General features: G+C 53.3%; 1 protein-coding gene across 1 annotated transcript; it reads right to left on the minus strand.

Moving 5' to 3' along the window:
* Positions 1 to 1,133: 1,133 nt before the first annotated feature.
* On the minus strand, positions 1,134 to 9,986 carry CPSF4L (cleavage and polyadenylation specific factor 4 like; the record flags this gene model as incomplete). Its single annotated transcript, XM_081219327.1, has 5 exons — positions 1,134 to 1,231; positions 2,105 to 2,200; positions 6,940 to 7,092; positions 9,285 to 9,335; positions 9,884 to 9,986. 5 exons carry the CDS (start codon positions 9,984 to 9,986, stop codon positions 1,134 to 1,136), a joined length of 501 nt encoding a protein of 166 aa, XP_081075453.1.
* Between the last annotated feature and the right edge of the window lie 4,933 nt (positions 9,987 to 14,919).

Here is a 14,919-nt window from a genome sequence, read left to right on the forward strand (position 1 = left end):
AAACAGTAAATATTTTCAACTTTGCGGGCCATCTGGTCTGTTGGAGCTACTCAACTCTGCCATCGTAAGCATGAGAACAGTCAGAGACAGTATGTAAATGATGAGCTCGGCCCTGTTCCAGTGAAACTATTTATGAGCACTGGAATTTTCATTTCCACACATCGCAAAATGTTACTTTGGATTTTTTTGTCACCACCTTTAAAAAGACATTTTTAGCTCCCAGGCTGTACAGAAACAGGCAAAAAGCCAGATTTGACCCCACAGGCTGTGGCTTGCTGACCCGGAATGGAGGCTCTCATATCAAGACTTGGTATCAGTGGGAGGTGGATCTGTTCCCATAGGGACCAGGCACAACCAGGATGGCCCTGATTCAGAACAACTCTGGACCACAAGTCCTCAGCTAGACCCCAGGTTCTTGAATAAAAACCACACGTGTTCTGCAGCTAAGGAGAAGGAAAGCCTCAGGGGCCGAGGCCTGAAGCAGAGACGATGGAGGTCCGAGGGGGTCTGGGAGGAGTGATCCCGTATATGTGCCTTTCCCAGGATCCGGGAGCAGATAGTGTGAGAGTGAGGGCATCTGGGAAGAGTGCAGGGCTGGGGAGCAAGGGTTCTCCAGGGAACCGTGCAGTAAAGGCGTGAGCCACATCTGCCCCCCTCCTACCTGCACTCACCTTCAGGTAACTTGGGTTGAATAAAAGATTCATCTTGGGGCTGAGGGAGGCATGGAGAGACATAGTTACAGCCGGGCTCTAGGCACCACCCAACTCACTGCTCATTACCATGTCCTGCACCAGCCTGATGCAGGTTGCCTGTTCTCAGAGCCCCACAGTGAAGGAGCTGGCACCCCAGCCAGGGAGAATTGCAGAGGATGAGGGTGGCGGGTGGGTAGGTGTTGAATGTCTCTACTCCTGTTTCTAAGAGCTATACACCCATCCCCAGCAATGGATAGACACTAACAGGATGGATTAGAGTTCAGTGCAGCCCACAGCACCAGGAGGGGTGGGCGTAGGGTGAGCGAGAACACTGTGGGTAGGTGCTCGCCGGACACTTTACTCCCCGCCTCAGGCCAGTGAAGGTACAGAAGGATCTAGGTCTGGAAGCCAGAGTGAGCCCAGCGCTCAGGGGAGTCACGCTTACTGTGCAAATTGGCATTTGGGTCCCTCAGGGCAGAAGCCAGCTAAGTAGTTAATACACATTATTCTGTAGACGTGGCGATATTTACACAGGGGACCTGCTGGGCAAAGAGAAAACAGCTAGAAGGATCTTCTTTAGCTAATGGGGGAAACACACATGACAAAGCTTACCGGCAAGGGGAAGCACCAACTTCCCAGCCACATGACTGAGATGGGAAAGGGCACCTCAGAACGTGTGGGAGTAGGTGTCAGCTGGCCAGGCCTGACACAGTAGCGTCAGAAGTGTCCCTAACACGCGGTCTTGGAGGACTTACATGGATGTGGACTGTAACATGCTTTTATTTAGCTGTAGAAGGTTTGGCTGAGCAAAGGCCAACCAATCACACATCTTACTAATCCTCCTTCAGGCTCCCTCCCCTAAAATCCTCCCCGAACCAGGGCTGCCAGGAGCTCAGTAAGAACAACACACCCAGATACCGGAAAAGAAAGGACGGCGGTGCTCAGAGCACGAGGGCTCTGACGGGGGCCCTGCCTCCGAAGTTTGGCCAGATAGGGACGGTGAAATATATTTACGTGACACCCAGATGGGTAAAAGGCACAGAGAAGTGTCTCCTATGGGTCAGACCCGATGCGCCAGGCTGCCCAAGGGGTCCTACTTCCACCCGGCCCAACGGCCCTCAGGGGAGCTGGTCCCCTTTTCATATTTGTTCAAGGTCACACCGTCAGTACATTCTGAAGCCATTGGGATTTGAACCGCAGTGAGCCTGCTCCAAGAAGCCCACCATGTGCCGCAGAGGGTTTCCACTGCAGGGAGGCTGGGGGGAGCTACAGAGAGGCCTGCTGTGAGATTTCAACCTGGGGCAGACCTCCACAGGCCGCATCAGCAATGTGCATCCTTCCCCTGCCGGGAGACTCCCCCAGAGTCCTGCTCCCCCATGTCCCCTAGAGCCCCCTTTCTGTCAGGGCCTCACCGTCCTTGCAGAAACCTTGGTCATACCACGGACAGTCCCGGGTCTTGAAGGCCGGCTTCACATGGAGAAAGGGACATTCCTTGTTGTTGCATTCACCTGAAAATCCCAGTGTTCTTTGTGCATAAGTGGGTTCATCTTTGCAGTCACTTCCGCCCTCCTGGAACAAGACTGACCCTGCCCCTTGCATATAAGCCACTTATCTGCCTTCTGGTGGTCAGCAGCTTTTTGAGGACAGCAAGATATTTCTAAACCTTCCTGCAACCTAAGAAAGGCGGATCGTAATCATACTGGCTAAGCGGGACTTGGGTGTGAATACACACATCTGGAAGAGTTGGGGCAGGGCCAGCTATCCAGAGGTATTTAGAGGCTACTTGGGAGGAAGGAACGAGGAGAGATGGGGAAGGGGAGACCCAGAGCCAGCAGCTTAAGGTCCAGGAAGACACAGACGCTGCGTGAAGATGTTGCCGTGCACGTGGTTAAAGCTTCATCTCTATGATGAAACCTACATGGCTTCCAGAGTAAAGGGGTGCAGTTCTTTCTGGGGAAAATGCCAAGAAGAGCAGAACACCGCTTCAACGTTGGCACAGGGATTAAGATAAATGCAACACAGAGGGACACCTGTACTTTCGCAAAGCCTGTGCTGTAATCTGTGGATTAGACCAAGACCCTGGGCTCCTAGGAGGAGCCAGCCCTGTCTGCATAGACCACAGGAGTTAGGGAGGGAGTCTAAGCACTCTTAGCTTCCCCTTAGGGACCAAGGGGCTCTGAAGGAACCAAGGGGGAAGATTCAGCCCCGTTTTCACCTCATTCAAGTAGAGAATTGGTGAGTGTTTCCAATCTCATCCTCCTTAAAAGCCTACAACTTAATAATGAAAGATCAGAAGGAGAAATTAAGGGAACACTCCCATTTACCATCACATCAAAAAGAATAAAACACCCAGGAATAAACCTGCCTAAGGAGGCAAAAGACCTGTACTCTGAAAACTATAAGACGCTGATGAAAGAAATTGAAGATGACACAAACAGATGGAAAGATACACCGTGTTCTTGGATTGGAGCAATCAATATTATCAAAATGACTGTACTACCCGAGGCAATCTACAGATTCAACGCAATCCCTATCAAATTACCGATGGCATTTTTCACAGATCTAGAACAAAAAAAAATTTTTTTTAATTTGTGTGGAAACACAAGAGACCCCAAATAGTCAAAGCAATCTTGAGAAAGAAAAATGGAACTGGAAGAATGAGGTTCCCTGACTTCAGACTATACTATAATGCCACAGTCATCAAAACAGTATGGTACTGGCACAAAAGCAGAAATATAGATGAATGGAGCAGTGAGGCAGGGCTCAGGATAGAAAGCCCAGAAAGAAAACCATGCACCTATGGTCAATTAATCTATGACAAAGGAGGCAAGAATATACAATGGAGACAAGATAGTCTCTTTTCAATAAGTGGTGCTGGGAAAACTGGACAGCTACATATAAAAGAATGAAATTAGAACATTCTCTAACACCATACACAAAAATAAACTCAGAATGGATTAAAGACCTAAATGAAGACCAGATACTATAAAACTCCTAGAGGAAAACATAGAACACACTTTGACATAAATCACAGCAGTATCTTCTTGGACCCTTCTCCTAGAGTAATGGAAACAAAAACAAAAATACACAAATGGGACTTAATTAAACTTAAAGGTTTTGCACAGCAAAGGAAACCATAAAGAAAACAAAAAGACAACCTAAAGAATGGGAGAAAATGTTTGCAAATGATGCGACCAACAAGGGATTAATCTCCAAAATATACAAACAGCTCATACAGCTCAATATCCAAAAAACAAACAACCCAATCAAAAAATGGGCAGAAGACCTAAATAGACATTTCTCCAAAGAACACATACCAATGACCATTAGGCACATGAAAAGATGCTCAACATCGTTAATTATTAGAGAAATGCAAATCAAAACTACAGTGAGGTATCACCGCACACTGGCCAGAATGGCCATCATCAAGGTCTACAAATAATAAATGCTGAGAAGGTGTGGAGAAAAGGGAACACTCGTGCACTGTTGGTGGGAGTGTAAATTGGTACAGCCACTATGGAGAACAGGTTCCTCAAAAAACTAAAAATAGAGTTATCATATGATCCAGCAATCCCACTCCTGGGCATGTATCTGGAGAAAACTATAATTCGAAAAGATACATGCACCCCTATGCTCATAGCAGCACTATTCACAGTATCCAAGACAGGAAAGCAATCCAAATGTCCACTGACAGATGAATGGATAAAGAAGATGTGGTACATACATACCGTGGACTATTACTCAGCCATAAAAAAAGAATGAAATAATGCCATTTGCAGCAACATAGATGGACCTAGAGATTATCATACTAGGTGAAGTAAGTCAGAAAGAGAAAGACAAATACCATATGATATCACTTGTATGTGGAATCTAAAGAAAAAAAAAACACAAGTGAACTTATTTACAAAACAGCAATAGACGCACAGACATAGAAAACAAATTTATGGTTACCAAAGGGGAAAGAGGGGAGGGACAAATTAGGACTTTGGGATTAGCAGATACACACTACTATATGTAAAATAGGTAAACAACAAGGACCTACTCTATAGCACAGGGAACTCTACACAATATTTTGTAATAACCTGTAATGGAAGAGTCTGAAAAAATAACATATATATATTATAGAATATATATATAGAACTGAATCACTTTGCTGTGCACCTGAAACTAACACAACATTGTAAATCAACTAAACTTAATACATTAATTAATTAATTAAAGCCTACAACTTAGCGCTTTTCAGAGCCAAAAGGAATGCCACAGTGTCAATTCCACTGGTTTCCAAGCAGCTCCAAAGAGATCTATTTTTTACATTGGGCTTGTGCAAAGCAAGGTTCCACCTGACCCTTCAAGAGTACCACTCCTTCTCCAGAGTTTCAACCCCACCCTTACCCAGTTCTCTCATTTCACAAACGAGGACACCAGGGCTTAAAGAGGAGAAACGTGTCCATTTCCACCCGCTTCCTCATATTGACCAAGGGTTTTCTTCCTGCTGTTGGTGCGCAGCTCTCGGTACAGTGCTAACTCTGGGCTCCATCCTTCTGAGGAATGGAACTGACGTCCCCCCGGGGGCTGGTGAACATGGGACAGAAGAAGACTATGGGAACTCCTCTGTGCACGGGGGTGGCTTTTCCACCCTGGCCTGGGTGCCGGCTGTGCATCCCTCTCTCGGCCAGCAGGTGGCACCGCACCCCACCCTCCCGTCTGCCTGTCAGAGCCCCCTGCCCAAGGTACCTTTGGGATGAGGACATCCCGGAGCAGAAGCAAAGCCCCCTGGATTCCTAGCTCCTTTCAGCTGCCCTTTCCCACTCCTACATTTCCCCAACAATATTTTTTAAGTAAAACGATTTACTTCCAATGAGAACTGTAATTATGCTTTGATATTAGAAAAAGGTATTCATTCATTTAGTCCAAGAGCAAAAACACGGGTTACCTGTTGTAACCACCGGTGTATACGTCCGCCCTCACAGTAGGGATTATTTGAGAGCAGAGCGGACCTAGTTCTGTTCCCGTATCCATGCCCAGCACGTCCCCAATCCCCAAAAGAAAGCCAACCAAGGTTTTTCAAAGAGTAAAGTAGCATTTTAAATTAAGAGCTTTTTAGGTGACGCGACCAAGGGGGACCGGGCTCCATATACACTTTGTCCTTTCTTACAAGGGACACATGCGGGCAACCCTCATGAATTACCACTGCCAGGTCTCAAGTCCGAGGAGCAGGCAGGAAACAGAATTTGAGCCTGGGGGGAAGCTCTTACTGACCTTGGGGGGTGGGGTGCCTTCTTCCTGGATACCCAGGAATGCCCCCCCATGGACACTAATGAGGAACAGCTGCCCACAGACACCCGAAGTTTCAAAGCCAAGCCGCCTCAGTCAGAGGTGCCCCTGGAGGCTGGCCCAGCTCTCCCTCCAAGTCCCTCTTTGGAATACAGTTTGAAAACTACTAGACTAGATCATCTGTAAGGCTCCTTCCAGCTCTGAAAAGCACTGAACTGTAAAAGTTTACGGAGAAAGATAAGACCTGAAACACATGCACAGATCCCGTTCTTAAACCGGCAGTGGCTTCCCTCTATGTAGCCCCTCAGATGACAAAAGACTTGAGTCAGAGGGGGGTGACATGCGGGTCCAGACCTGACCACACAAGGTCATTTCAGGGGCTGAAGCTCGCGGTCTCCCGTTTACAGTGACCTTGTATTGCCAAGCAGTGATGCTAGTTTTCCATTTACCGAAGCGATGTAAAAAGTTTTCTTCTAAAAGAAGAGTTAAAAATAGCAAGACGGTTGAAAGAGGAGGCAATGGTGTGCGTCGATGGGGCAGGTGCTTTGTGGGGACGTGGAGCACCGTGAAAGTGCCTGCTGTTTGGGAAACACTGGCTCCGACCCACCCCAGCCCATCCCGGGGCTTGAGAGAGGGCCTGTTCAAGGCTCGTTTCCAGACAGCCAGTCTGGGTGCGTGATTAGCCAGGAGTGGCCCAGGGAGGGCAACAATTCAGCCTTTGATTCCAGCCCTCCCCTTCCCTCGGCGGGACCGGCTGCGTGTGCCTGAGCCTGCTGGGGCAGTGAGGTAGGGCTCAGAGGACAGTTCCAATTTTTCTAGGGGGTTGGAGAAGCTGGCCCCCCGCGGCCTGGTCTGCCAACCTGGGGCACGCGAGGCCTCCTTTGGGGGCCCCTCCCAGACTTCATCCCATCCCTCGGCTCCCACTGCTACCCTCCGGGGTGGGGGGCGGGCACCAGGAAGGGGCATTACCGACCGAACTTGGAGTAGAAGTAGCACACGGGCATCCTGGTGACGTCGTACTGGTGCAGGAACTTGCACTGGTCACCCTTCTTGCACAGCCCCCGGAGCCAGTGCTTACACACCACCATCTTCTCCCCTCGGTCGTGCCGGAAGGGGCACAGCTTCCCTGGGGACACCAGAGCACCCAGCTGGGGGTCCCCGCTCACCTAGAGCCTGAGCCCAGCTCACCCCTGGAAGGAAGCCCCACCGTCCCTTCCCCTGGAGCCTGGGGGAGGCTAGAAGTGGGGGCCAGACACAGCTTAAAACACAGCTTCAAAGCCCTCTCTGCCTGGCGTGGTGCCCTGGCCTTTCTCGAAGCCCGGGGAGCCCCCAGGCTGTCAGGACACCTTCTGCGGCACCTTCCACACCCCTCCCCCCCAGCCTAATGGGGTGCTCCTACCAGAAAGCAGGGCCCTGGTTTCCAGCCCTGGCCCCCCGAGCCGCCACCCATCCTAGCAAGGTGCCAGCACAAAGTAAGGCTCATAAAGGACCTGTTGAATTCACGTCTTAAAAAACCAAATGTTCTGTTTCCTGATTCCAGAGATCTAACATGGTGATGTAGGAGCCAGCTTGGTAACAATTCAGAAGGAACTGGAAATGCTACATTTCACTCTTTGTCATCTTCACTCAGGTGGTCTTGCCGTGGGCAGGTAGGACACCCCTCAGTTTCTTAGCAGGACCCGTCTCGTGCTTGGCCACCTCTCCGATAGAATTTGTGAGGTGCTGGGGAGGTGTTCTTCTTAAGTAGCCTCACCCTCCAGCCCTGGCCATTGGCTTGCCTGGGTCTGACCTTCCAGACCTAAGAACAGTTTTATTTCTTTGCAAGAGGGTATCTCTGTGAACCACTGTTCTAGAGACTGGAGGGACCAAGCTGAGGAGACAGGGCCCCAGGAGGCATCACTAGTCCTGGCTTCACAAAGCCTGGAGTGACTGACAAGCTCATTTCCCTCCTCACCCCATCGTCCAGGGCTGCCCCAAACACGGACGAGGCATGTGGCAAAAATGGCCCCAGGTCCCCCCCCCCGTGCCTGGGCCCCTCCTGGCCTCCCAGCTTCCCAAGAACAAAATCACTTGGGTCCCAAAAGCAGGTCCTAAACTCATTCAGAGTTTCTTAACCTGGATCTCTAGGGGGGACTGGAGACCCCCAAATTGGAGGCAAGACTTCTGGGGGCAACTGGGTTTCCATCGGAAGAGCCCGTGAGTGGTTCAGGAGCCAGAAGAAAAGCTGAGAGCCACTGCTTTTCAGTCAGGTACCCCACACCCACCGAAGCGCTGCTTTTGGGTAGAAGGGTTTGGAAGAGTGGTTTTTCTGTTTTGTTTTTTTGGCCACACCGTGTAGCATGAGGGATCTTAGTTCCCCGACCAGGGATCAAACCCACGCCCCCTGCGTTGGGAGCTCGGAGTCTTAACCACTGGACCGCCAGGGAAGTCCCCACCGAAAAGCATATTGTTGAGCCACGTTGGGATGGGGGAGAAATAAGGATGCTTGTTGCAGCAACTCAGAGACTGCGGCCAGAGCTTTCCTAGGACACAAGAAATGGATGCAGGGACTTCCTGGTGGCACAGTGGTTAAGAATCCACCTGCCAATGCAGGGGACACGAGTTCGAGCCCTGGTTGGGGAAGATCCTACATGCCGCGGAGCAGCTAAGCCCGTGCACCACAACTACTGAGCCTGCGCTCTAGAACCCGCGAGCCACAACTAATGAAGCCCGCGTGCCTAGAGCCCGTGCTCCGCAACAAGAGAAGCCACCGCAATGAGACGCCCGCGCACCGCAGCAAAGAGTAGCCCCCGCTCGCCACAACTAGAGAAAAGCTGCGTGCAGCAACGAAGACCCAATGCAGCCAAAAATAAATAAATAAATAAACTTATTTAAAAAAAAAAGGAAATGGATGGAATGGCTGAGCAGGTCCCAAATTAACTCGGAGGACAAGAGTAGGGGGAAGGAAAGCACTCCCCCAGCTGGGGGAAAATAAATAAGTCGGAGGTCTCCTGGGAGCACACAGCTGACACCCACAAACAATCCCACCTCCAGCAAGGCGGAAAGAAGGGAATGTCTCCTTCAGGGCAGCCCTGCCTGCACTAATCAGTGCTAGTGAATCAGGGAAATGCTAGGGGGGTGGGGGAAGGTAGGCTTCTGGATGGAGCCCCCAACTTGCCCTTTGCCTACTTTTTATAAGACTAAAATTTTGCCCCGTCCCACCTTCCCCTCCCCAGGTGCAAATCCAACACCCCATTCCAGGCCAAGCTGAATCCCGTGTGGCCTAGACAGCCCCCGCTGCCACCCACCCCCCAACCCCAGGCCCACCTGCTGACCGACCTTTCTCGCAGAGCCCTTTAGCGAAGAAGTTGCACACAGCTGAGCTGGACTCTGGAAGGAGAAGAAGGCAAAGGAGGGGGATAGCTTCTCCAGAGGCTGTGGCTGTCAAAGGGCCCTCACCCCTCCAGCAGCAAGTCTCCCTTCTACCCGCCAAGGCTTGGGCCTGGGGGTCCTCAAGTCCTGGCCCTTGGGATGCCGGCCTCAGGAACCAGCCTTCAGCCTCCACACCTAAGCCCCCCCAACTCTGAAACAGAGGTGCTGGAAGGGCCCAAGGCCAGCCTGGGAGCTCGGGAGGCCAATGTGCTTCTTCCCAACTTCTTCCAATTTACCTCTCTTGGGTCTGCTTGCCCAGAAGCCAGCCCCATTTTTTTTTTTTTTTTTTTGGAGTCCTGGAAAGGATGTAAGAGGGGGGCCTGAGAAGCGAGGGGCTAAGCTGGGGCTCCCAGATGGTGGGCCCAAGCCCCCCTGCTCCTCCCTGGCGAGTGGCAGAGAGAAGGGGCCGCCCCATCAGGGAGCCAAGCAGAGGGGCCTGCAGAGAAGGTTGGGGGGCGGGGAGGGAGGGGGAGGTGGGGGGCGGCGGGGTCCCCGTCCTCACTCACTGTCCATGCCCTGGAAAGGCAGGAGTCCAGTGCCCTTCTGCATCTCTACATCCTTCTCGAAGGTGAAGGTGATCCGCTCCAGCCCTGCAATGACCTCCTGCATCCTCTCTCTCCTGCTGGGGCTACTAAGAGTTGCTCAAGCCCCACGCAGATGGGCCTAATATAGCTCATCAGAGGCCCTTAAGGGGCCAGGCTCTGATGCGGAGCCCCATCGCCCCTGCTGACTGCCGAGCTATAATCCCCAGGCACAGCTAGACAGGCGTTACCTGATGCAGGTGCAGACGCCCCCAGGGCCCCAGTCCCCTACACCTGTACCTAAGTCCCACTCCCAGTGCGCGCTGCTGGGGAAGGATGAGCAAAGCCCTACACGCTGCTTATCTCTGCATGTTCCCAAAGACGCCCATGCAGACGTTACCAAGCCCGTGTTCGTACTTTTAATGTAAAGACACAGCCACAGGTGAGCTGTGAGGAGAGTTGCATGACCCAGCCCCCGCCCCGGTGAGGCTGCGCTGAGTCTTCTCGATTCGCGCGAGCTGGCGCCTGGGAGCCGGAGGGCCTGGGGGCAGGGCGAGCGGTGCAGAGGGAGGGAGCCCCCCTCGGCCTCCGCATTTCCCTTCAATCAGGCCCCAACCCACCCTCCCTCTGGGACTCCTGACGCCCCTCCTCTGGCCTGAGTGACAAACCAGAGTGAGCTCTTCACGGGAGAGAGGGAAAAGGACCGACATCCAGAGGACTCGGAAACAGCGGGATGAATAGCGCTTTGTTTACCACGCACACGATCCCGTGCTGGGCCGGGGGGGTGGGGAGGAGGTGAGACCAACCGGAGGCCGCGGCCTCGCAGCCCGGGCTCCACCCGCCACCCCGGCGCCTCCCACCCCTGAGAAAGTGCTTTGTAAACGAAATTTCTATGCAAATGTTGTTTTATCATTATTACACCACCCCTGCCCCCAAGGCTGGGGACGTCGGAAAAGGCTTTCCAAGGAGCATCTGCGGGCTCTAACTGGGGCAGGCTTCCCCCTCCCCCTGCTCTGGTCCCCAACGGGCCTTCCCTGCCGACAGAGCTGAGGTTTCAGACTTGCTGGGGAGCGATGCCCGCAATCCAAGCGCCCTCCTTCCTGGACGCAGCAGGGCGAGGCGGGCCGCACCCTGTAGGCCTGCGGCCGGGCCAGCAAGAGGGAGCCTGCTGGCTTTTGTTTCCGCCTGGCTGTGGCTCCCACACTCGTTGTTCTTTTGAACCCTGGATCAGAAAAGAAAACGGCCGGAGAGGTAGACACCTGGAGCCCAGGCGGGGCCGGGAGGGGCAGGGAAGGGATCCCGGAGTCTCCCGAAGCCGGGAGCTCCCTCCAACTGCACCCCAGGGAGGCAAGGGGCGGAGGGTCCCTGGGGTAGGCGGCCTTGCTTCTTTGGGCCCTTTTCATGTACACTGATTAGTCTCCAAAACACCTTCATCTGTGGACACAGGCTCATGTCAGCCTCCTTCCCGCCAACCTGGCAGGGGGCAGCTACGTGAGAACATGGAGGCCCAGCAAGGCCAAGGGCACGTGGTTGGGAAGGTGATAATGATGGAATTCAAACCCAGGTCTCTTGGTTATTTCCTTCCATAAACATGCCAGAGCATCTCTGTGCCAGAAACTGGGGACCCCAAAACAAAGGACTGTGTCCCTGCCTTCAGGGATGGCCCAGTCAAGTGGGGGAGACTTTCACCAGCACGGTTCTACCACGGTGGGTGTTGGTAGCAGAGGGACAAACGCCAAGAGGTGTGTGCAGGGGCAGGGACGGGTGGCATGGGGCCACGAAGCAACATGGCAGGACGGGGGCACGGGCAAGGGTTTGCTTCGGTCGAAGTGTGGGTTTAGAGAAGGGCAGTGTGGTGACAAGACTGGAGAAGGAAGTAGGGCCCCGAAGCCGGAGTGCCTTTCAGGGCTCGGTTTTTTATCACGAAGCCAGCGGGGAGCTCCTGCAGGGCTAGAAGAGCAGCACACAGCACCCTGAAGGATGGAGTGTGGGGAGACCACTTAGTGATGATAAAAAATAAGAATTATAGCCCCGGAGACATCAGCGGGGGTGCCTCTCAGCACCTTGGTGGCCTGAAGAGTTCATCAGGAGGGCGGAGAAGGAAGGAGGCCCCATGGAGACCCCTCCCTCCATCCACACCCAACCCGGCAGCTCCCCTCCTCTCCCAGCCAGGGTCCCACGCCCAACCCGGGCTCCCGCCCCAGAAGGTATGCACAGGGTGTGGCATCCAGGGACTCCCTCCTCCCGCTCCCTCACCGTTTATTTGCCATAGAGTGACAGCGTCTTGCGTGCTTGGTTTGTTTTTTCTTTTTGGCTGCGTTGGGTCTTTGTTGCTACGCTCGGGCTTTCTCTAGTTGCGGCGAGCGGGGGCTACTCTTTGTTGCGGTGTGTGGCTTCTCATTGCGGTGGCTTCTCTTGTTGCGGAGCACGGGCTCTAGGCGCGCGGGCTTCAGTAGTTGTGGCTCGGGGGCTCTAGAGCGCAGGCTCAGTAGTTGTGGCACATGGGCTTAGTTGCTCCGTAGCATGTGGGATCTTCCCGTCCCAGGACTCGAACCCGTGTCCCCTGCATTGGCAGGCGGATTCTTAACCACTGCACCACCAGGGAAGCCCACATGCATGGTTTTTGCTTCCCCAAGATACCTTCTGTAGTGGGTTGACTTGTCTCCCCCAGGATGATACACCAAGTCCTCACCCCTGGTACCTGTGAATATGAACTTATTTGGAAACTGGGTCTTTGCAGATGCAATTAAGTTAAGGATCTCAAGGTGAGATCATCCTGGAATTCAGGTGAGTCCTGAACCCATGACTGGTGCCCTTATAAGAGAAAAGAGAGGGAGATCGGAGATGCTGAGATACAGAAGAGCCCCAGAGAAGAAGCCTCGCAAAGACGGGAGGAGACTGGAGGCGTAGAGCTACCAAGGGACCCCACAGGTGGCCGCCCTCACCAGAAGCCAGGAGAGAGGCACGGGCCACTCCTCCCTCAGAGGCTCCAGAAGGGGGACTTCCCTGGTGGTCCAGTGGCTAAGACGCCACGCTCCCAATGCAGGGGGCCAGGGTTTGATCCCTAGTCAGGGCACTAGATCCCACATGCTGCAACTGAGAGTCTGCATGCTTCAACTAAACATCCCGCACGCGGCAATGAAGATCCCGCATGCTGCAACTAAGACCCAGCGCAGCCAAATAAATAAATAAATATTAAAAAAAAAAAAAAAGGCTCCAGAAGGCACCAACCTATGACACCTCAATCTTGAGAGTAAATTTCTGTTGCTTTAAGCCACCATCTTTGTGGCCATTTGTTATAGCGGCCTTAGGAAACGAATACACCTTCCCACTTGGAAATTGAGTTTCGGAAGTCCTCACCCCTTTCACAGATGAGCAAGTAAAAATGCAGAGAAGTTGGGTGATTGCCAAGGTCCCACAGCTAATGAGAATCAGAATCTGGAGTTGGATCTGGGTCTCCCACCTCCCAGACACTTTGCTTCTCCTCTGTCTCTCTCAGAACTGGGGGAGCTGCCCACCTGACACCCCCCATTTATACTCCTACCTCACAGCTCCCAAGTGGACTAGCACCCTCATTGTGCAAAGACAAAAAGCGAGCCCCAGGCCAGAGGAACCCTGGCAATGTCTGGAGGAGGGGCTGGCCTGGGAGCAGGGCGCCCGGCTCTGGGATGTCCCCTCTGGAATCTCCCCACCCGCTCTTCTGTGCCCTGGAGCTGGTCCCGAGCATTTGTGTTTTCATTTCTTAATTAATTCATGGCTGCGAAGTGGACGCACAAATCACTGCACAAACAGTGGCATTAATTTTTAATCACCATCATTATGAGGTTCTCATTTAACTCTGGCTTCAGATTTCCCGAATCATCATCCCCCAGCTCCCTTCCCTTTATAAATGCACAGCTCTGAAAAGCAGTGGGTGCAGGGAGCTCTGGAATTCTCTGGCTGCCTGGAACTGGCCGAGGTCATCCTGCTCAGCCCAGCCATGGATCAGTCCCAGCCGGTGCTTTTCTGAGCAGAGTGTGGCCACGCCCCCTCCACCCCAGCACCCGTGCATCTGCCTTACTCCCCACTCGGGACCTGAGTTGATGGAAAAGGGGCAAGCTGGCATCAGACAGGTCGGGGTTCACATCCTGGTTCTGCCTGTCCCCAGTCTGCCACCCCAGGCCAGTCATTTAATCACCCCTCTGAGCTCCAGATTCTGCATCAGTAAAAGGGGACCCACATGTGACCTCCCTGGGGGGCTGAGGTTAGTGAGAAGTCCACGCGGAAGCCTGACACTGGAGGTACGTGCCGTGAAGTATGAGCTGGTGCTCAAGGCCCCAGGTGTCCGCCCCTGGGTCCATGGGGCCACCCCTTCTCCAAATGTATTATTCCTTCAGGCCCCTGACAAAAGGTGCTGTGAGGGGCAGGGGACTCCACACTGTCCAGGTGCTGCTGGAGGGGCCGCTCTAAGTCCCGTAGGGACGGGCCTGCCGCCAGAGAGCTGCTGGGCGGGGCTGGAGGTCAGAGGAGCCCCGGGTGACCCACAGCTGCTGCTCCGGCCCAGGGACAATGAGCCAGCGCGCCCTGCCCCCTCCACTGCCCTTTGTGCCCGAGATGCCACTTGGCGGGGACAGCTGTTGGCCTCCCAGTAGCCACTTGAAGTGCAGGGCAGGGAGGTCCAGCAGCTGGGATGGTCCTGCTCTGTCTTTGCCCGGGAGCTTGGCCTCTGGGAGTCCGGTGGTTCTAGAAACTCTACTCTGGAAAAGGCATCCCTCTTCCCTAGGGGTGTGGGCCCAGTAACAGGACAAATGACCCTGCCCACATTTCTCATCAGGGCCTCCTCTGGTCCTCACAGCAACCACTGAAGTTGCTTCTGCCCGTTTTACAGATAAAGAAACCAAGTCCCGGAGGGGTGAAGCAACTGCTTAAAGCTCACACGGCCAGTTGATGTCGGAACGGGGACCTAGACTCCCAACCATTGCCCCTAATTACTAGGACTTCATCAGGGGTGTGTCCCCATGTACACTGCATTCTCTCTAATT

The sequence above is a fragment of the Mesoplodon bidens genome, assembly GCF_964165515.1.
Source record: "Mesoplodon bidens genome assembly, chromosome: 19".
Lineage (NCBI taxonomy): Eukaryota > Metazoa > Chordata > Mammalia > Artiodactyla > Ziphiidae > Mesoplodon > Mesoplodon bidens.